General features: G+C 35.4%; 1 protein-coding gene across 2 annotated transcripts in view; it reads left to right on the plus strand.

Annotated features, from left to right (window-relative positions):
* The window catches only part of ODAD2 (outer dynein arm docking complex subunit 2), a 106,141-nt gene that overhangs the window by 21,559 nt on the left and 61,957 nt on the right, over window positions 1-22,625 (plus strand). For both annotated transcript variants that reach the window (XM_070729143.1, XM_070729144.1), the window contains exons 8-13: window positions 2,766-2,980; window positions 5,460-5,558; window positions 7,637-7,781; window positions 15,773-15,919; window positions 19,488-19,697; window positions 22,170-22,394. In XM_070729143.1, the coding sequence (XP_070585244.1) occupies window positions 2,766-2,980; window positions 5,460-5,558; window positions 7,637-7,781; window positions 15,773-15,919; window positions 19,488-19,697; window positions 22,170-22,394 (1,041 nt within the window). The remainder of the gene's footprint in view (window positions 1-2,765; window positions 2,981-5,459; window positions 5,559-7,636; window positions 7,782-15,772; window positions 15,920-19,487; window positions 19,698-22,169; window positions 22,395-22,625) is intronic.

Raw genomic sequence — 22,625 nt, forward strand, 5'->3', positions numbered from 1 at the left:
TTACCCACCTGGGAAGGATGGAGGGCTGAGTCAACCTTGAGCTGGCAGTGAGATCTGAACTGCTGAAGTAAAGCTAGCAGTTAGCTGAAGTAGTCTGCAGTGCTGCACTCTAACCACTGGCACCCCTCCGGCTCTTAATCTTTTTCAGAATCTTCCAAAAAATTATTAATCATTGTTAAACAACTATGGCTCAATGCAATATATCCACCAATAGATTCTTTAACTAAGTTCTTTTGGTGATTTACTGTATATATGAAGATAAATTTTAATTATATCAGGTATATTGCCCAAAATTGTTAGATCTGGCTGATATTTAAATTCTGCTAAAGAAGTATACTTGCTAAAGAAGTATACCTTTAATGGTCCAAGTCATTGTTATAGACTGCCTTATTTATGCTTTCCTAAACTTGAGCACAGTGGTCAAAAATGGTATTTCAACATTTATTTAGATGATCTAATGCTGAACTAAGTTACTTAGAAGTAACAATAGATAATACAAGAGATTATGAAAAGCTTTATATAAAATTGGAATTATTTTGATGATGAAAATCATTGGTAAATACAATCCTTGTTTCATTGATAAAAGCCAAATGTAACAGAGTATTTTGAATGAAGTTATTAGGAATCCGTTTTTAAATATTTTATCTATAATTTTTTTTTTTCATTTGTGCATGAACCATAAGAAATATCTATGGCTGGCTCAGGAATTTATCTCTTAAGTCTGGAATTTTGTCAGTAAATTTATTTCCTAGATCCTTAACACACTTATTTGGAAGCTGTTTTGATTTTAATGGAACTTATTTCCAAACTTAGGACTGCAGCAGTTGGCAAAAAGTCTCTGCTCATCTTTCTACACATGTTTTTCCTTTAAGCAGTAGTATAATTTTAAAGCAGGAAAATATCATATTTTAACAAAAAAAAGGTCAACTGTCTTTGACAATGCTTTAAATAATCAGAACCATTCCTCTTTCTAACTTTGTTTCTTATTATTTGAATTAAAAAAATATTCATTATTTTTCAGTTTTCTTTGATTTCAGCACTGGGGTACTTTAAACTGACATAGCACGTATGGCTGTTGCAGCTCTAGGATTTAAATATTGCTGGCAAATCAGAATAATATTTTAAATAAAAGATAGCAGTTATAATGGTGTTTATGGCAAATGATTTTCTTCATATTTTTAGATGTTGCATTTTCATAGGAACATTCATTGCAAGTAAACTAAAAATGGTTAGATTTTAAAGTAAGAGAATAAAATGCTAACTCTCATAATCCATAGAGAAATAATGACATCAATAAATAAAAATCTAAAATAAACCTGCACACTGATTGGAAGGCTACAGTTTATTCAAAGAGAACTGACTCCAACTAAAAGGGAAGGGGTATTTCATAGAGCATGGAAATCTTGTCAGGAGTGTTTGGATAACAATAAGAAAAACAAAATACTGTAGTAAGGATTTGATATAGACCTCCTGAACAAGCAGAAAGTAGGGATGAGGTGTGTTGTATCAAATGACTAAACTTTTAAAGGGGCTCATAATTGCGACAATGGGAGATTTAAACTTTCCTGACATCTTCTAGAAATCTAACTGCCAAAAGTCACATTTCTGTCCTTTCTTGCTGACAACTTCATTTGTTAGAAGATGGAAGAAGGAACAAGGATTTACTATCCCAAATCTGATTTTTACAAATATTTTTTTTGAATAACTGAGGAATCTGGGGTCGCTGTCTTTGATTTCATGATAGCAAATGAGGGAGGAAGAAGAGTCTGACTTGTATGCTGGGCACCAAATTCAGAATTTGCTGAGACAACCTCAGGAATTCTTTCCAGCTTTATGTTTTTATAAGTATGTTTTTCACCTTGGGGATGGGGGGAGGGAAGGAAGGAAGGAAGGCAGGAAGGAAGGAAGGAAGGAAGGAGAGAGATAGAGACAGACAGCCATTAAGTTTGTCTCGCTTTTGTACAAAAGTTACTAATTTAATTGAATGTGTTTGCCTTATTATTATTAGATGTTTAATTTAAAAACACCATGTATTATTATATTTAATATTGATATCATAGATAGATAGATATCAATAGACAGATAGATATAGATATAGATAGATAGATAGATATCAAATATTGATATCAAAATGTAAAAATGTAAAAGAATAACATATTTAAAGTAGTTGTATATAATTTAGTTCATTATTAGTATTTCAAAAAAAAAATCAACATTTGCAATCTCAGTTTTTATAAGACTCAAAACAGCTGCTTTGCTAGCCTTAAGTACCCTATGGAAAATACCAACTTCTACTTGTTGCATAGATAAGGAAATTGAGATTTTTGGGGCGGGGCGGGGCGGTAGGTAAATAACACATTCAGTATTGCAATAGTGCAATATTGAATGTTGCATATTATAGTAAAACCCTTAACAATATTTAGTGCAGTTTTTATTTTCAATAAAAGGCTCACATTTGTTTCTATTACAGATTTTTCCTACCATACTTCTTTTGAAGAGAGGCTTAAGAGTTTAGTAACAAAATGGCTATCTACATAAATGTCTGCTAGGCAGTTCATTCAGCAAAAGTTATTTAATATATTTTCAGATCATTAAATAGGATTTTAATAATTGTGTTTTTTAAAATTTTGATTTGGTTTCCTTATGGCTATCTTTTTTTTAAATCCGGAATTGTGAAAATCAAACTAGCTATCCTCTGATTTACTAAGCATGTTTTACTCATTTGGAAATATGACTTTTTCCTAAACATTTTCGTCTCTTATTAGAAATATACATTTTTTGATGAACCAAAGTATGAAAAGCATTCTCAACATATGGAACCAGTTGAGGGAGATGAATATGGCCAAGCCCCCAAATTTTACGACTATGCAGAAAAGAATGCAATTGAAAAGCCTAAGAGTCCTCCTGTAAAAAGTAAAACTCCTGACAGCAAGAAATTAGAACCATCTCTTAAGTGGAAGGCTACAACAGGCACTCGAGAGTATGTAATTCTTTTAGATTTTCTGACAAATATAATTAATTAACCTGCATTTTTGCAATGTAATATTGTTGTCATTTAAAAAAATGAAATTGAACAAATTTAAATTTGCTATAATTTAAAGGCTTTATTTAAATAAATTGTGCTTTCCAAAGTGTTATTTTTCCTTATTTCTCAGCAATTATAAAAAAAATTGTATTCAAACCATATTCCTTCAATTTAAGTACATGCCTCATAAACAGGCATAGAATTTACAAATGTAGATAGAAATAACTATATCTGTATGATTTGGAATGGTGCATTTAGGATCCAAGAAGTAAGCTTGTGGCTCCAACTTTTCATATTTGACAAGCAACTTAATGATATACTGTACCTTGAAATTTTAATGCTTTGTGATTGGCCAGTCTGACTGGTTATTTCATTTATATCATATTTTCTTTTGACAATACAAGGCAGAATATGTGTTTGTTTATGAGGACTGAGGGCAAGATTGAAAAGAATAACTGAACAAGACAATAGTGATTTTAACTTTGCTTCTGAGAATCTGAATTCTAACAATTACACCAGAACAGGTTCTTTACCAGTTACCATTTCACACAGATAAGGCAGGCAGTATTTTGCACAAACAGCAAAACTAATGTTGATAATTGGTGACTTGGCTATTCACAAGCTTGGTTGAGGTTCCATCCAGAACCAATCAAAGTAGAAGATAGGAAGAACAAGTGGTTTGGGCTACAAGTTCAAAAAGAACCTCTGAATCAGCCATGGAGAGTTGAGCAGCATATACATTTAATAAATTATTTGTAGTTGGTTAAACAGGTAATGATAACTTAGACACATGGCATTTTTTCATCTGGATCTCTAAGACATTCTAACTACATTTTCATGATTGGTAATATATACATCATAGAGAAAAAAATAGTAACCAAATCTAGAAGCCCAATAACTGTAAAATTCAAATGTATTGCTATTATTTATTAATTGGATTTCTAGGCCGCCCCTTTCTGAAGACTCGGCATGGCTTAATTGTATATGTATATTAATTGTATATGTTAAAAGTAATTAAGCAAATATATCTTCATTGTAGTTACTTTTATGCAAAGTATTAGTTAATTGGTCCTTTTGAAACAAAACTTTTAATAGGGTGAATATTTTAGGACTATATGAAGATTGATATGTCATAAAGAATATAGGTAGAGGAGAAAAGCAGGTGCCTCTCAAGATCTCTTGGTCTCCAAAAACTCTAAAGTCTGCAGATCTATGGTCTGGGAGTGTTAGGAAGTTTTGAAGACCTCAGTTCTTCTAGCTCAAGCTTGTATATCTTTGAAAAAAGGAATTAAGTGGATTAATATAGCAAGCCTTCTGGTAAAAAAGGACTATTCAGAGGTTTTAGAACAATTTTGTCTATAACATCCCACTGGCTTGCTTAGTGGAAAAAAGTTTCTGTATATATTGCACTTTAAAAAGTAGAGGTAGTAGTTGATTTACAACCTCAACTGAGCCCAAAATTTCTGTTGCTAAGCAAGACAATTGTTAAGTGAGTTTTGGCCAATTCTATGATTTTTCTCACCACAATTAAGTGAATCACTGCAGTTGTTAAATTAGTAACATGCTTGCCTGGAGGTTGCACAAGATGATCTCATGGCCTTGGGACAAGCAACTGCCATAAATATGAACCAGTTGCCAAGCATCCAAATTTTGATCATATGACCTGCAATGCTGCAATGGTTGTGTGAAAAACAGTCATGTCCATTTTTTCAGTGCTGTTGCAATTTTGAACTACTGTACTGTACTACTAAATGAATGGTTGTAAATTGAGGAATACTGTATTGCAACATTTAATTATGTGTGCAATCTAGATTTTCACCGTGACAATATATTCAGCATCAGTGATCATTAGTTGTGATGGTCCATCAGCTAAATTCAAGAAAGATCAGAGAAAGGATTATAGGAGGTGCTTATGACCCCTATCAGAGATATATTACTTACTGCAAGAATTGCAAGTTACCCATACAAGTTGTAAATTGCCCTATGAACTGAAATGCATTATTTTTATCATAGCTCTTGCCCAGCTTCACACAAATGTCTGTTAAAAGTAATTTTGAAAAGTCAAATCAATAGCTGCAGTTTAAAAAAAAAGTTTAAAGAAGAAGAAAGTCTGAGTCTGTTTTTAATATCAAAATGCCAGAACCGCAATCCAAGAGAGAATTAACTGTGCTTTGGTCCATTGAAATCATTAGGGTTATTCTTTGCTGCACTTAACTGAGCTGAATTATGGCCCATTTATAATTCTAGATTCAGCAAATTTTGCTGATAATTTGTGATGACATCAGTTCCTTATGCTTCTTTAACAAATTATTCAATCTAAATGGTATGGCATTAATCAGTTTTAGCCTTTAATGGACTTATTTCAGAAATTAAAACATTTTAATATATTCATTATATCCTTAATTGTGAAAGAACAAATGTTAAATCTTTTTAGAGGCAAACCAGCAAGAAAAGGCGAGGAAAAAGAAATCAAGCATGTCACTCCAGAAAGCAAGAAAAGAACCATTGGAACACCAATTGCTTCTCTTAAAAGGTACACAGTATTAATCATACATAATTTTCATTTGCTTGAATTAAAATCCCAATTTTCTACATGAACAGGATTACAACTAATAATTTCAGCATCTCATATGAGCGAACTGAAATGATTGAATTGTATTTGATGGATTTATTTTAAGGTGGGTTTTGTTTTTCTATTTTTATGTGCGGGAGTCTCCGATACGAATCTTACTTAATAAGTTTTCAAATGGAAAATTTTCTGATGTTCCCACTTCTCTGCATGACCAAATAGGGAACTCCCAAGCTGAAAATATAAACCTGTTGGTTCTGGCAGAATTATGTTATATTTGCATCTGCTACCATTTTTCCAATCACAGACAGAGAAATGATGATTGCTTGGCTTATTGTTCTAGTAACTTGGCTCTTAATAGACATTTCCTTAGCTCACATTTCTTAAGTAGTATACAGCAACTGATCTCAGTTTTGAACAGGGTGCCCTGAAATTTAAATACCTGTTTGGAGAGGTTTTTGCATTGTTTCGTTTTTATTTTTAGTAATCTCTCTTTCTCTCTTCTTCAGTGTTCTGGGACCAAGTTAGTTTCAAAATCTGAAAAGCAAACAAATACATCCATTCCAACAACTTTCATAGTCACATTGTTTCTCCAATTTCACAGTATTCCATCAGGAAAAAATCATGCAGGTTCAAACAAATGATTTTAATTTTTTTTCCACTCTCTAGTTGAGTGGATTATTTAAATATGATGTAATTCAGTTCATTATAGAAGTTAGCTAATTTATTTATAATTAGGAATTGATTTCTATTAATAAAGATATTAATAAACAGATTTACATGCTAATTTTATATAATTATTAGCATAATATAGTGAGAACTTGTATTACGTATGATACATAGGACACATATAATGTCTTCTGATCACTTTTAAATTATTACTATATTGCAAAAGATGGTTCCTGATATAAATGAAACCACAAAAGATGCTTCATCCTTTTTCTTTTATAAGCTCTTTTTATACTGCAAGTTGCATATATATTAATTCTTGATGTTCCACATGAAGAAGAAAGCATACATTTAGCTTCAGAGATGCTTAGCTTTGAAAAATTGTTCAAAAGGGTGGTGGTGGGGGGAGACCTTTGGAAAAGGAGTCAATCCATTTCCCAAATTCTTCTATCTACAACTATACTAAAAACAAAAAATCAAAACTGGGAATATTTTAACATTTAGCTTGTTCATGTGTGATGATAAACCAGCCTCTGTGATTTCATCTCACCATGTGGAACGGGGTAATCATATTGATCTATCTTATACTTTCTTAAAAGTGTTACAGTTGAGTAATTCAGGAAAATTATTTCAATTTATTGTTCAATTTATATAACATATTACTCTGGGCAGGTAACAGGAAATAAAAATGAGATATATACCTTGGTGTTCGGGTGGAAGTGATTCAACTGCATAAATGGTTTCTGATTAAATAGATGCTAGTTTCCTATATGAATTTTTGTATGCAATTAAAATGATTTGTTAAATATGAGAACAAGCGCCTAGGATTTCTTTAAAACAGTGGAGGTTTTTCCCAGCAGCAAAAATATTTTTAAAAAATGTTTTAAAAACACAATTATATTAATAAAATGGGTCATTAAAAAGATACATCTTGTATCTTGTATATTGACTTGGAAAACTGAAAAAAAGATACTCTTTTTAAAAATGCTGCAATCATCAATGGAACAACTTGTCTCCAAAACCTGTGGGTATTTATTTATTTTATTCAACTTGTATGCCGCCCAATCCCAAAGGACTCGGGGGGGAGGGGTACTCCAACACTGGGTGTTTTTAAGAAGAGACTGGACAACCATGTGTCTGCAATGATATAGGGTTTCCTGCTTGAGCAGGTGGTTGGACTAGAAGACCTCCAAGTTCCTCCCACCTCTTTTACTCTGTTACTCATAGGTCATCTTATTGTGGCTTACATTAAATTTCTGTCTCTTAATAATTTCAAATTCATATACTTATGGATTGTGCTTTTGGTTTATAATTATTATTCCTAGCTGTGATTGTCCCTTTCTTGCTCCACTTTTCCTTCTTTTTTGGTTTAGTAAACTTCTACTGAAAAGTGAAGATGTAAGTGAAAGTTCTTCTGAGAGTGAAGAAGAGGATGAACAGCCTGAACGCCATCAGGAAATTAACACCGATTTGCCATCAGAATATTGGCAGATTCAGAAATTAGTGAAATATATAAAGGTAAAAAAATAATTTTGAGGAAAGACTGCAAATGATCACATTGCTTCTCTTCTTATTAAATTATAAATTTAAAATTATTATTCCAGAATCTCTTCATTTTGTTTTTATTTCTCTAATCGGTTTGCATCCTACAATCTTTTTGAACCTCTGTTGTAGTAGATCTATACAATATGATTTAATTTAGTCATAACAATGCCCTTTCAGCCCAATAGACTGCAAAACAGATAAGTAATCCAGTGCAACCTATTTTAACGTGGCAAAATATTAAATATTCTAAATTCCATGTACTTATATATTGAATTTATATAGATATCCATCTCAATAAAATGTCTCCAGCATCCGTTGAAGTTGTGACATAAGAAAAAAGAGAATAATAACTTGACCTAACAGTAACCGTATTGTGTCTCTGTGCATGAAATTTTTCCATCGGTTTGGATTAGGTCTTTCTGATCGCTTTGTCAATTTTATTTTATTTTTTCTTTTTGTTGGTATTTATTTATTGATAGGTCTATAAATTTAAGAGATCACTTATGACTTTTGTTTTTATACATAGTTCCTTGCTGGGTTATATTTGTGCATTTGAACCATATTATAGAACATAGTACATAGAACAGAGTTGGAAGGGACTTTGGAAATCTTCTAGTTCAACCCCCTACTTGTGTAGGAGACCCTGTACTATTCAAGACAAGTGGCTATACAGTTTCTTCTTTAAAACCTCCAGTGATAGGGCCCCTACAACTTCTCAAGGCAATGTTCTCTCACAGTTATGACATTTCTCCTTCATTCTAGTTTGTTTCTTTCCTTAATTAGTTTCCATCCATTGTTTCTGGTCTTGCCTTCTGATGCTTTGAAAAATAAATTACAGTTTCTAAAATAATTTTATAATTTTGAAAATAGGTTATAATTTTGAAATTATTGTAGTTATGCAATAATATAATTTCAAAAGACTAATTATGAAAGATTTAATCCTATTTTCATATTTGTCAAATATCCCAAAGAAGCTAATAGTCTAATAGCTCTTGCTTCTGATGTGGCTCTTCCGGTAACTACAGGGATATATAACCATATCAGGTACAAAAAACTTAATTCATTTATTATATAGTAAGATATAAAAAAAGCAAAAAGAATATTTCCCTAACAACAAAATTTCACATCATATCAATTTAATTGCTCTGATGGAAAACAAAAAAATGTAAAAAAAAAGAGAGCAGCAAATTCTTTATTTGTTTCATTTTACTAAATTGTCCACAATTGTTTACTGAATTGCTTGTGAAAATGCTATAGAGTCATTTCTATTAAATTTAAATAATATGACATATTTGGAAGACTGGAAAAAACAGTAGACTTGTTCTCTCCTTCTGTTTATATAATTAATTCCAGAACATTTCTGCTTGAATATGACAAATGTATTAAAATAGCATTGGATTTGAGTAAAACATTATCTTGTATTAATAAGCTAACATATAACATACTGTATACCCATGGGTGGTCATTTCGTCTTTAAATTTTTAAAAAAAGAACCTTAATGCTTTTGCTTAATGCTTGCATATTGTTTTAGATTGTTTTTATTTAGATTGTTTTGGCTGTTCCATCGTAAATCATTCTGGGCATCATCAGAAGGAAAATTGGTATACCATTATTATCTTCACAACAATGTAAAATCACGACTGCCAATTCTGTAGCTAGTGTTGGCTTTCCTATATACTGTACTGAGTTATTCCCAAGAACCTAGGATATTATAATGTATCACTGTAGCATATGTAATCATCCAAGTGATCTGGTCTTTTGCAATTGACAGATGAAAATGCACAGCTTTTTCCAAATGCTGTCCAAGATGTTTTGATATAGAAATTAAAACAATATTATTATTATTATTATTATTATTATTATTATTATTATTAATAATAATAATAATAATAATAATAACAATCTCATATAAACTGAGCGACAAATTAATAATCAGCAAATTGACACAAATAAAAATATACATTATGAAGAAAGATAATCTCCTTTTCCTCTATAAAGGCAATGCAATATATGTAATGATTTATTAGCTCCAAGAGAAAAATAGCTGTAAGATCTTTGGAGTTATTCAGTGCTTGTAATTAAGTGATGTATCACTGAAGCTTTCCAAAATGTTTGCCACTTTTTATCTATTTGGATGAAAACCTTCACAATCCAGAAGTAGAAGTGAATTGCTTTAGACTGGCTTACAAAAAAGTTTAAAATAAAACGTCAGACATCTCTTATATGCGCCCATAAATGTCAACAGTTACAAAAGGCTTTTTAATTTGTTTCATACTTTTGTTAGATGAACTTTCTGAAATAATGTATGGTGTTTCTGGATCAAATTAGTTATTTAGGTAACAGTTGGAAAACTGACTTATGGAAGGCTTGTATTAGAGGTTTTTTGTGATATATTAAAGATAGAAAATAAGTATCATTGCTCATGAAAACTGTACAGGAAAAGAAAACAAACAGAGACAAAAAGGGCTGAAAAAATACATATGAGAAAAGAAAAATGATATGTGATAAGAAAATATAATTAATAATACACCAGCTGAATGGTACATCTAACGAAGCAACTGTAGCAATGTTAACCAAAAACTTAAACTTTAGGCACAGATATATCCTTACCCTTCCTTTGAACCATCACAATTCTTCTAATCTAAACCTATCCTATGCATACAAGAAGCTAACTTGCTCATAGCTTCCCTATCATCATCAACAGTAGCAGCATATTTCTGTGATGAGGGGCTATATAAAGGAAGGCCACTTGTTAAAAAGCAAAATACCCAAATGCATCATCTGTTTGTTGCATATAAAAAAAAATCAAGAGTGAAGTGATAATATACAAACAAATCGCAATCATGTATACGGCTGGCAGTATAAATAATACAAATACAAGGTGGTGAATTTCTACCATGGCAGGAAAGAGTTGGAGAGAGAAAACCCAGGAGCTGGAGGGAGAGAAGGATCACTTGCAAAGCTGCAGTGTTTCAAAGGAATATCAGCTTTCTTCATATTCAAATAAACCCCAACAGACTGAGGAGAAAAAAAAATAAAATTGGCCCTCAAAAAGTCGGCTAACATCATGTGATCAGCTCCCAATTGCTGCAAAATCTACATACACAGAAATCTGATATAGTTACTGTTAGGTCAAGATGTTTCTTTGCTTTTCTTCTTTCTGTCACAACTTCAAAGGTGCTGGAGACATTGGGCACAGTCAATAGAAGAAATAAGTAGAGTCACGATATCTCACCATACCAAAAGGTAATTAAAATATATAGTTTTTGAGGTACCAGTGCAGATTGGGACTTACATTCTATTTATGCAGCTAGTGGTGACAAGGATTTCAATCCTACCCCACTACCCGCCATGTTTGAAAGACAAACTAGGAAGCAGCAGATGCCAGGTAGCCAAAGTATTACCATTTCCTTGCCCAGACCAAAAACCATGTAAACTACAACCTGTAAAGTAATAGCTAGATCTCTTTATCCATAGGTCTGCATTATGGACTCAGTCTTTCATTTAACACTTACCTGCTAGTGACTGCAAAGCCTGCCTTCTGCCTTTTAGAAATTATTCACCTTGCTGGAATGTATGAATAAACACCCATTCAGTGAATTTAAGACCTTTGCTTGCTGATCCTGTTTATTCCCTGCAAGCATTCTCCCCTCATATTTGAATGCTCTGTTCATATGGTTTAGTTTTTCTTTGGAAAATCTGTTGGCTTTACTGCAATTCAATTGCCCAACTTTTTATTCAAGCTCAGCTGCTTGCTTTTTTCTTGACAGTCTGAAACAGTGATGGGTCTTCCCAGATTAGTCTTGTTAAATGTCTTTTGCAGACATTATTTTAGGCCCAGCCATGACCCCACACCCACTTGTGGCAGCTGCAACTCTTGCCAGATACTAAGAGCAGAACTTCCCCAGATTCCTCTCTATTATCTGCTCTATTTTGAGAAGAATTCAGCAATTTCCCTCTGGTGTTTGACATCAAGCAGAAACACGGCCAGAAAATGATGTGCCTTCCATACGTTCTGGTCCTGGAGAGGGAGGGAAGGTGTAAGAAAATAGGTTACTGTTAAAAGATCTATTCAGTGTAGCAGCCATACTGACTGGTGCAGTTTCTGTATGCTATGTCTTACAAGTTATGGGTAATGTATACTTTAATTGTTCCTGTAAAATGAAGAGGCAATCTGGCTAGTTATCTCCTTTCTAATACAGTTCTCTGTGATGACAAAGAAGAGAATGGGGAAACAAAGGAGAAAGCAGTGTTTTGCTTTTCCTCAAAGTCCATAGTGTCCTTTAAATGTTGATCCCTTTTCACTTTAAAAAAAAATTATGGAATTGATAGATGGGCATAGTCAAGCTAGCTTTACTTATCTATAGTAGCTCTCATTTTTTAAAAACCAGACTGAATGAGTTTGTGAATTTCTTGATAAATAAAATCATTTTTATTCACTCTGGGATGGATGTTAATTTGATAGAACAGGGGGGGGGGGGTGAGTGATGTAATTTACATCTCTTTTGCACAATTATATGAGTTCTCATTTCAAGGTGTTTTTTTTAATTTTTCTTTTTTTAGGAAGAGTGTTATTCTGCTTTGTTTGTCTAGTCTCCAACTCTTCCCTTTGAAGCAAGTTTGTTATGAAGGCATTGGGAACCAATTACTGAGGATTACAGAGGAAACAAATTACCTACATCAGTGTTTCCCAACCTTGGCAACTTGAAGAAATTTGGACTTCAACTCATGGCTGAAATGCTGGCTGGGGAATTCTGGGAGTTGAAGTCCAAATTTCTTCAAGTTGCCAAGGTTGGGAACCCTGACCTACATGATTTTCAGTCAGGATTCAGGCCAAATCATGGGGCATAAACAGAATTTGTTACTCTAGTACAGGTTGTCAAACTCACGGTGTCACATCAGCATTATTTGATATATCAGGACTTTTGCTAAACTCTGCATGAGCATAGGCAGCGCATGATGCATCCAGCCCATGGGCTGGGAATTTGGCAGTCCTACTCAAGTAGCTGACTTAGATAGGGAAATACATTGTTTGATCTTGTGAAACCTCTCAACCGTGAGTATTCTTCATCACCTATAAGGGATGGTGGTAGCGAACACTATTCTGTCCTTCAGTCAGAGGTTCCTCATTCATATACCCTGGATGAAAGTGTTCAAGTGCATGAGAAGCCTGCAAGGAATCAAAATTCTTTCCCATTTTGTTTTAAGCTCAGCACTGGTGCTGGAGGTATAAGGATCTGAATCGGACAAAACCATTTCAGCTTAAATCCCATCAAAACAGAGCTGCTTGTTTTCAGCAAGCATCTCGTAACATTGGATTATGTACTAGATGAAACTCTTTCTCTATGGATGCCCAAACTATATGGGACTCTGTCTTCTTTTTTCATAGAACTATATTTTAATACCTTTCAGCCCTTGGCTCCTGGTGGTCCCAGTGGTATTATTCATCCTTTACATTTTGGATTTTATCATTACATTTTTTTTTCATATGGGGCTGTAGGTGTGTGCCCAAAGGCATCAGGGATTGGGCAGATAATAAGCATTGTAAATATTGTATCAAAAATTAAGGAAATAATGATTTCAAAAAAGAAGTAGCAATTAGAAGCAACATGTGTCAGGTGTTTCAGTAGCAAGATGGGTCAGTAATACCTGTGTAGACTCAGAATTTCCCTGTATAAATACATTTGCAACTCTACAAAACTAAGATGTCAGAAAGTCGGCTTGTAAAGAAAATGCCTAAGAGAAGTTTGAGCATTAGTGCAAACCTACACTTTGAACCCAGTCTGGAATTTCCCCCCCCTGTATCATGCAATTTTGTTTTCATTCTTCATTAAAAAAAAAACTGGTGATGGTTTTAATTTGAAGTTTGCTCTATATATTCCTTTGTTACTGAGACATACCAGGCTTGACGGTGTCAGTGCTTAATTAGCTCTTAAACAATACTTATTTTCCACGCATTACAGACATGTAATGTGAACATTATGGAATCTCTGATTTTTATCATGGTTATGATTTTCCACTGGCCCTGGTTATTTTAATCTCTGTGTTTCATTCACTGCCAGGCTATAACCCAAGAACTGCAGAGGATTCAGGAAATGGGACAAGAAGTTATTCCATAACTCTGTAATATTCCTCCATAACTCATCACTAACAAGTTGCAGCTTGACCTGTGTTCTGTAAAACAAAATGAAAAGTTGGATAAGACATTGAATATTTAATAATATATTATTCCTATTAAAAATATTCCATCATAAAACCATAGCTGAAGTAATTGTGCCTTTATTCTAGCAAGTATCACAAGTATATCCAATAAAGGAGACTATCCACCTGCTTAGATAAAAGTTATGCAGGCAACTAAATGAGAAACTAATATGTTCATAATTTTAATATAGCATATGTATAGCTGAGTTAATAGTCCATTTAGTTTCAATATAATGAATGGAAGCTGAATTAAACTACCTACAAAAATTCAACAGGTAGTCACAAATTAGATTTCATGCAATAATCTGGATTTTTCAGATTATTTGTAAGTCTAGCTCAAAACAACTTGACATTAAAATAGAAAAAATCTGGAAGTACTGTAATAGGACTGCTTGGGAGGTTAGAATGTGAATGATCTGAAACAGTAGAATTATCTGCCAGGTTTTCTTGGCTTTAATCCCCAATTGAGTCAAATACCAAGGAACAGAAGAATATCTGTTTCTTTCTTGGGTTTTAAAAAAAATGGCAGATATTGTAAGGATAAACCAATGGTTTGTAATGTATTCCTGCAAACATTTTGTATGTTTGATGCCCCCTTTTAATAGTCTTTGCCTGGCAAAAGTAAAATATTACTAATTATGGAACTTGTTTTGTACTAGGGGTAGAAAGCTGAGGGCAATGTGGTTGGAAACAAGACATTTCATTTCATTTTTTTGGATGGGATTTTGATGTTAGATAATACCCTGAACAGAATTCTGCAGGAGCCATATGGACTCCAAGGAGTCTGTGGAGCTTGTGAACTAGTCTCATTGTATTAACTGACTGAGAACCAGAGGGCTATTTTTTTTTCTATTTTTCCCCTTAGTTTGGCTTTTTCAGAAGAAAAATGTGTAGGCCAGTTTTAGATTTGTAATTGTTTTATATTAACTAATATTTGTGATCTTGTCATACACCTACCTACATTTACCAGTATTTGTTTTAATGGAATCTTTATTTTTGTTATTTAAACCCAGTGATGAATGAAATGAAAAATGTTAAAAATCTCATCTCAGAAAGGTGGTTTTTCTTTACTTAACGACTATTACTTAGTATAATTCTGAACTTCATCTATTATATTATCTAAAAAGCGGCTAGGATTTTTTTTCTTTAAGCATGCCTTTACTTATTTTTTAAGTTTATATTCTCTTTTCATTACTATTTGTGGATATTTGTGCTGAACCATCCTATAAGTGGAGCTACATTTTTAGAAATAAAATCTGCCTTTAATTTAAAGCTTTAAAGTTAAGTGTTGCTGTACCATCGAACTTACTTTGCATCCATCATACTATATCCAGTTTCAAAGATTTTAACAACATGATGCAGTTTTGGTGCACATTTAATAGAGAACTAACAGTTTCCATGTTGATTAAAATCTACCCTTGAAAACTTCCCCTAATAGCTACTAGGCAGAAAAATAATTGTTATAGTAACCAGTAGTAATGGTTATAATGTAGCACAAATGTTTGAAAGCATATGAAAAATATTTTACGGATTTGTTTTAAATGTATATTAAACAGCGGAAGCAATTTTTTGCATAAAATTTTGTACAAAAAGAACCAGATTCAGTCTTACAAATGTAAAATTAAACGAAACTTTAAAAAGTTAGAATTGTATCTTCTCTTCTTTCATTTATGAAAATATTTCACTGATTTATCTTGGTATGTCTGTTTAGTAAAACTTATAGTAAAACCTATTTTACCCTATATTGATGGTCTCATTTATAGGCAGGTAACCAGACAGCTACTGTAATTGCATTGTGTTCAATGAGAGATTTCAACTTGTCTCAAGAAACGTGCCAGTTAGCAATTAGAGATGTTGGAGGCCTTGAAGTGCTGATTAATTTACTTGATACTGAAGAAATCAAATGTAAGGTGAGTTAATTGCATAGTGAGCATTATTTTAAGGATTCTACTAGCTTTCACATAGGGTGTTCATTTTGACTTCAGGTCCTTTTCTTTCTTTAAAAACTCTGTGACTACCACTCATCTTGTAACACTATGTATTTTAACTGAAGCCTCATAAAGAGTCTTAATATTTAAGTTATGGGGAAAATTTAAGGAATTAAAACAATTAAGAATTTATGCATGAATTACAAAGAAATTTTGAGAATCCTTCTGGCTTCCATGTAGAGTGGACAATGGAAATCAAGATTTCTGTGGCTATTTCCTTTTTGCATCTTCATATAAACTTTCTTTAGAGGCTTTTGCTATCATATCTAGGAAGCAGAAAAATTTCCTTCTTCAGCTTTGTCACCACTTGCACCCATCTACATCACAGTCATGATTCACAGTAGCAGTTTTCTATTTGACAGCATGATAATATCTTCTTCTCATCCTATGAATGAAACAATCATCCTGAGGAGTACTTACGTTTTAAAATTATATATTACACTTTAAATCAGTACCATCCCAGCTCAGCTTCAAGGTGTATGAAATCTGTAGTGCTGCATTACTCATTATCTCAGAGGCAAGGTCAGCTGATAAGGAAGGCTCTTCCCCTGGGGCCGCACGAATCCCAGCGACCGATTAGATCTCACAGAGTGGGCCTTCTCCGGGTCCCGTCAACTAAACAATGTCGGTTGGCGGGCCCCAGGGGAAGAGCCTTCTCTGTGGCGGACCCGACTCTCTGGAACCAACTCCCCCCAGAGATTAGAACTGCCCCTACTCTCCCTGCCTTCCGTAAACTCCTTAAAACCCACCTTTGCCGTCAGGCATGGGGGAACTGAAACACCTCCCCCGGGCATGTACAATTTATGCATGGTATGTTTGTGTGTGTGTTTGTTAATAAATGGTTTTTTAAAAAAATCTTTTAAAATCTTTTACATTTATTTGGATTTGTCATGATTGCTGTATCTTGCTGTGAGCCGCCCCGAGTCTGCGGAGAGGGGCGGCATACAAATCTAAATAATAAATAAATAAATAAATAAATAAATAAATAAAGATTATAGGAATGTTTGGGCATGGGCTCCTTTACCAATCCCTGCCACAGCTATTTCCCTAATAGATTTTGCTCTTTTCATTAGTATTATACTCTTTTCATGCTTGCCACTGTTCCTCACCCTTCCCTTTGACACCAGCTTTTCCCAAGCTTTCTAGAAGTTAGAGCAAAGAAGAGCAAACTGCCAGTACAGTGATCCCCCGATCATTGCGAGGGTTCCGTTCCAGGACCCCTCGCAATGATCGGTTTTGCGCGAAGTAGCGCTGCGGAAGTAAAAACACCATCTGCGCATGCGCAGATGGTGTTTTTACTTCCCAGCAGCGAGGAGCCGAAGATTGGGGTTTCCCCCAACTCCTCGCTGCTGCCGCGCCCGCCGCTTGTCCGCTCGCTGCCTGCCTGCCCGCGCGCCCTTCGCCTGCCCACGCCGTTCGCTCGTGCCGCAACTCAGTTGGGAAGCCGCGCGGCTGTTTTAAAACGTCGCCGCCGGCATGGGGGGCTTCCTAGCAGCCCCCCAAACCCGGGTTGGGGGTCCGGGGGGTGCTGGCAAGCCCCCCATGCCGGCGGCGACGTTTTAAAACAGCCGCGCGGCTTCCCAACTGAGTCGCGGCGCGAGCGAACCCGGGTGGCCGGGCGAGCAGCGAGCGAACGGCGGGTGGCCGGGCGAAAGGCGGGCGAGCGGCGAAGGGCGGGCGAGCGGGTGCTGGGGGGGGCCTTTAAACAAGCAGAAGATTTATGGTGGCTTTCCATTTTAATTATGTCTGGATGCAGGATTTCCTTGGGCTTAAGCTGCAATCACCCACAAAGCTTGGGCTTAAGCTGCAATCACCCACCCTCCCGCCAGCAAGAGGGGGAAGACCCAGGCAAGCCGCCCAGCAGCTGATCTGCCCGGCGCCATTTACGCATGCGTGGCCATAGAAAAAAAGGGCACGCATGCGCAGATGGTGTTTGTACTTCCGGGTTGAAAAATCGCCATATAGCCGTTTCGCAATGATCGGGATCGCAATACCCGGGGGATCACTGTATTTCATTTGCACAAGATCACTGTTTTCTCCTCTCAAATTAAGAGTTTGGTCAGTTTCAATTAGTCAATTTCAATTCTTTGGCAATATAACTTAGTCAATTCTATAGTTACAATGTGTCCTGTGTCCTTTTCTCTGATACTATTGCTGCACACAGGCCTTGGATCGAACCCCAATTCAGAAATCACTTGTTTTATGATAAAATCCAACTCTTTATTCGAACACAAGCATAGATAATGAAACTGGGGTTTTTAAATTAATGAAATGCAGGGTTTTAAAACAGCACAGAAGAAGTTTTTCCTCTCTTTAGAGCTGGCTGTAACCAAAAACTCAGTCTTACCTGCATTCCTTAGATGAAGTCCATTCATTTACTTAAACATATGCTTTTGCTCACTGAAAGCTTTCCCCCAGCACAGCATTCAACAAAGAATCGTGATTTTTAAGCCTTGTTCAATCACACCATCCAGCCTCATGCCTCTTCCATTGAACAACGTTGACTTTCCACATCCCATTTCCCACAATCCTTTTCCTTTATACTGCCTGGAAGTGACATCACACCTCAAAGAGACTAAGGCTGTAAGCTAATACCTTTGCAACTCCTCTCGCCTTCGAAGCAATCTTCTATAGCGAGGATCAATCCAATAACTTTCCACTCTCATGTCTTCCTCACTCTCTGACTGTGACCACTCCCCCATTGTCACATCAGCCCCCTCTAGTGGTTCCTCAGGCTCACTCAAGTCACTTTCTGCCTTACTCTTGCTCTCTGCTTTCTCTGGCAACCCCACTGGCCCAGGGTAACCAGAGGGGCCTGGCTCATCCTCCTAAGAATCTGACATGACCCAAGGTGGACAAGGAGCACTCACAACAGGTATCATTCCATATTTTATATTATTCACTATTGTTTTAAACCTGGGAGATGATCTAATGAAGTAGGAGAAGTAGACTAGGATAAGCCACAGAAGAAAAGCACAAAACTTCTGTTTTCTCTGCTGGCTGGTGAAATTCTACAAGAGGAGAGCAACAAAAGTAGAAATGAAAATAATCACCTGCATACAGTGAATAGCACAAACCCCAGTCAGAACAACACCACTTGATATTGATTTAGATGAGATGCTGTAGAAGCACAATATGAGTTGGCAGTGTTTGACTCCTGGACCACCCGGGTGGAAAGTAATAGAGAAAGAGCCTTTGCCTTCCTTCTTTTCCACTCTCTAATAAACTTGCATGGAACAAAGAAAGATAAGTAGGGTCTCCTCTGGCATGAAAATCTTCATAGTACAGGTAGTCTTCAACTTACAACAATTTGTCTAATATCCGTTCAAAGTTACAATGTCAGTGAAAAAAGTAACTTGTGACCTTCAAAGTTCAACCTTTGCAGCGTTCCCATGATTATGTGATCAAAAATCAAATGAAAAATTTCTTTAAAAAACTAACCTGTACTCTAAAAGAAAGCAATCCATAACAATGCATTTTTTCCCATTAGATTGGTTCATTAAAAATCCTGAAGGAAATTAGTCAAAATGCTCAGATAAGACGTACAATTGCTGATCTTGGAGGACTGCAGATCATGGTTAATATACTTGATTCTCTAGATCAAGATCTGAAGTGTTTGGCTGCTGAAACAATAGCTAATGTAGCTAGGTTCAAACGAGCCCGAAGAACAGTCCGTCAGTATGGTGGAATCAAGAAACTGGTAAGTTGTTTTTGTACTCATAAGTTTTGGTATCAGAATTTCATCTTAATTGTGTCTTTTTTCCTCTAACAGTAATGTGGAATTAAATGTTGTACACCAATGTGGTTAAATAATTTCCTTTTTCTTGTGACAGAAAAGTCACTGTTTTTTTTTTTAAATGATACTATAGGACATTAAATATCAAAACAACTAGACACAGGGACCATTTTTTCTCTCATGTCATCATTCTGTTGAACATCTAATGTCAAAGCATTGTCTTATGTCTAAAGATACTTACATACATGTGGTATGGCTGCATTATTATTATTATCCTTCTTATCTATTTCCTTTTACTATTGGTTTACTATCTTATGATTATATTACTTTGTTGTTGGTATGTACACTGAGATATTATGCACCAGAGACAAATTCTTTTGTGTTTCTAATCACACTTGGCCAATAAAGAATGTTCTGTTCTGTTATTCTATTCTATTCTATTCTATTCTATCCCATCCCATCCCATCTCACATTCTAAACCAATGAGAAGTGTGTTAGTGGGCATTTCTTCCATCAGAAACATAGAAACATAGAAGACTGGCGGCAGAAAAAGACCTCATGGTCCATCTAGTCTGCCCTTATACTATTTTCTGTATTTTATCTTAGGATGGATATATGCTTATCCCAGGCATGTTTAAATTCAGTTACTGTGGATTTATCTACCACGTCTGCTGGAAGTTTGTTCCAAGGATCTACTACCCTTTCAGTAAAATAATATTTTCTCATGTTGCTTTTGATCTTTCCTCCAACTAACTTCAGATTGTGTCCCCTTGTTCTTGTGTTCACTTTCATATTAAAAACACTTCCCTCCTGGACCTTATTTAACCCTTTAATATATTTAAATGTTTCGATCATGTCCCCCCTTTTCCTTCTGTCCTCCAGACTATACAGATTGAGTTCATTAAGTCTTTCCTGATATGTTTTATGCTTAAGACCTTCCACCATTCTTGTAGCCCGTCTTTGGACCCATTCAATTTTGTCAATATCTTTTTGTAGGTGAGGTCTCCAGAACTGAACACAGTATTCCAAATGTGGTCTCACCAGCATTCTATATAGCGGGATCATAATCTCCCTCTTCCTGCTTGTTATACCTCTAGCTATCCAGCCAAGCATCCTACTTGCTTTCCCTACCGCCTGACTGCACTGTTCACCCATTTTGAGACTGTCAGAAATCACTACCCCTAAATCCTTTTCTTTTGAAGTATTTGCTAACACAGAACTGCCAATACAATACTCAGATTGAGGATTCCTTTTCTCCAAGTGCATTATTTTACATTTGGTAACATTAAACTGCAGTTTCCATTGCTTTGACCATTTATCTAGTAAAGCTAAATCATTTACCATATTACAGACGCCTCCAGGAATATCAACCCTATTGCACACTTTAGAGTCATCGGCAAATAGGCAAACCTTCCCTACCAAACCTTCCCCTATGTCACTCACAAACATATTAAAAAGAATAGGACCCAGAACAGACCCTTGTGGCACACCGCTTGTAACCTGACTCTGCTCAGAATACTCGCCATTAACAATAACTGTCTGATGTCTACGCTTGGAATAACTTATTGAAAGCTCACTAAGTATACTTTTCACTTAACTGGGAGTTGCAGAAGGGTTTTTCATGATTATATAAATGGAAATATCCCCAAACCTATCTATTTTTTATCGTGTGAATAGTGAGAGAACCCAGGGGTAAACCGCCTTTTTGTGATATTGTTTTACCACAACTGCTGAAACTCATCAGGGCATTATTTGCTATTTCAAAGTGGAATACAAACAAAAATTCTAAAACAGACCAAATATTTTTTTTAAAAAAATAAGAGCCCACCACCCAACAAAAACTATAAATTTATTATTTTAATCCACCTGTGACATATAGCAAAATATGTGCATCTTTGACCTATCTACAGTGTCTCTCTCTCTTTCCTCCAAATCTCAAATGGGAAGTGTCTTCCCCCTGCTCCACCAGAAGATTACGGATTTCCAAAAGCTTATAGGCAGCAAGAGCTAAAACAGGAGTAAGATTTTTCCTTTCATTTCTAGAACAAGCATTGAAGGCAGAGTGTTATCTTTCACCACCAAGATTTTGAGGTGGCGAGGTGGGTAGAGTAGGTAAAGGTGGCGAGCCAAGGTGGTGCAGTGGGTAGAGTGCAGTACTGTAGGCCATTAAAGCTGACTGCTAGATCTGCAGGTCAGTGGTTCAAATCTCATCACTGGCTCAAGGTTGACTCAGCCTTCCATCCTTCGAGGTGGGTAAAATGAGGACCCGGAATGTGGGGGCAGTGGGCTGGCTCTGTTAAAAAGTGCTATTGCTAACATGTTGTAAGCCGCCCTGAGTCTAAGGAGAAGGGCGGCATAAAATAAATAAATAAATATTTGATTAATGCACATCAGGGTGTATTTGGTCAACTTTATTGGATTTTTATTTCTTACCAGGTTGGGCTGTTAGACTGTTCTGCAAGTCTCAATCAGCTTCAGGGCAAGGAAATTGAAGTAGCACGCTGTGGTGCTTTAGCACTATGGAGCTGCAGCAAGAGTGCTAGGAATAAAGAAGCAATCCGTAAAGCTGGAGGCATCCCCCTGCTGGCTCAGTTACTGAAGTCTCCTCATTCAAATATGTTAATACCTGTAGTAGGAACTTTGCAAGAGTGTGCCTCTGAGGTAAGCAATGTCCCTACATCTGAAAATTCAAATGACTATCCTCTGCAAATCAAATAGAAATCAAAAGTAGACAATGGCTTTAAATTTCAAATGCACATGAAACAATATTCTGTCTGTCTATCCATTCATCCATCTACATACTAATCAATCGTTTATTTTATTTATTTATTTTGTCCAATACACAATGAGGGTTTTAGTGGGTATATATCAATATACACATAGTAAAATACA

The sequence above is a fragment of the Erythrolamprus reginae genome, chromosome Z, assembly GCF_031021105.1.
Source record: "Erythrolamprus reginae isolate rEryReg1 chromosome Z, rEryReg1.hap1, whole genome shotgun sequence".
In the NCBI taxonomy this organism is placed as follows: domain Eukaryota; kingdom Metazoa; phylum Chordata; class Lepidosauria; order Squamata; family Dipsadidae; genus Erythrolamprus; species Erythrolamprus reginae.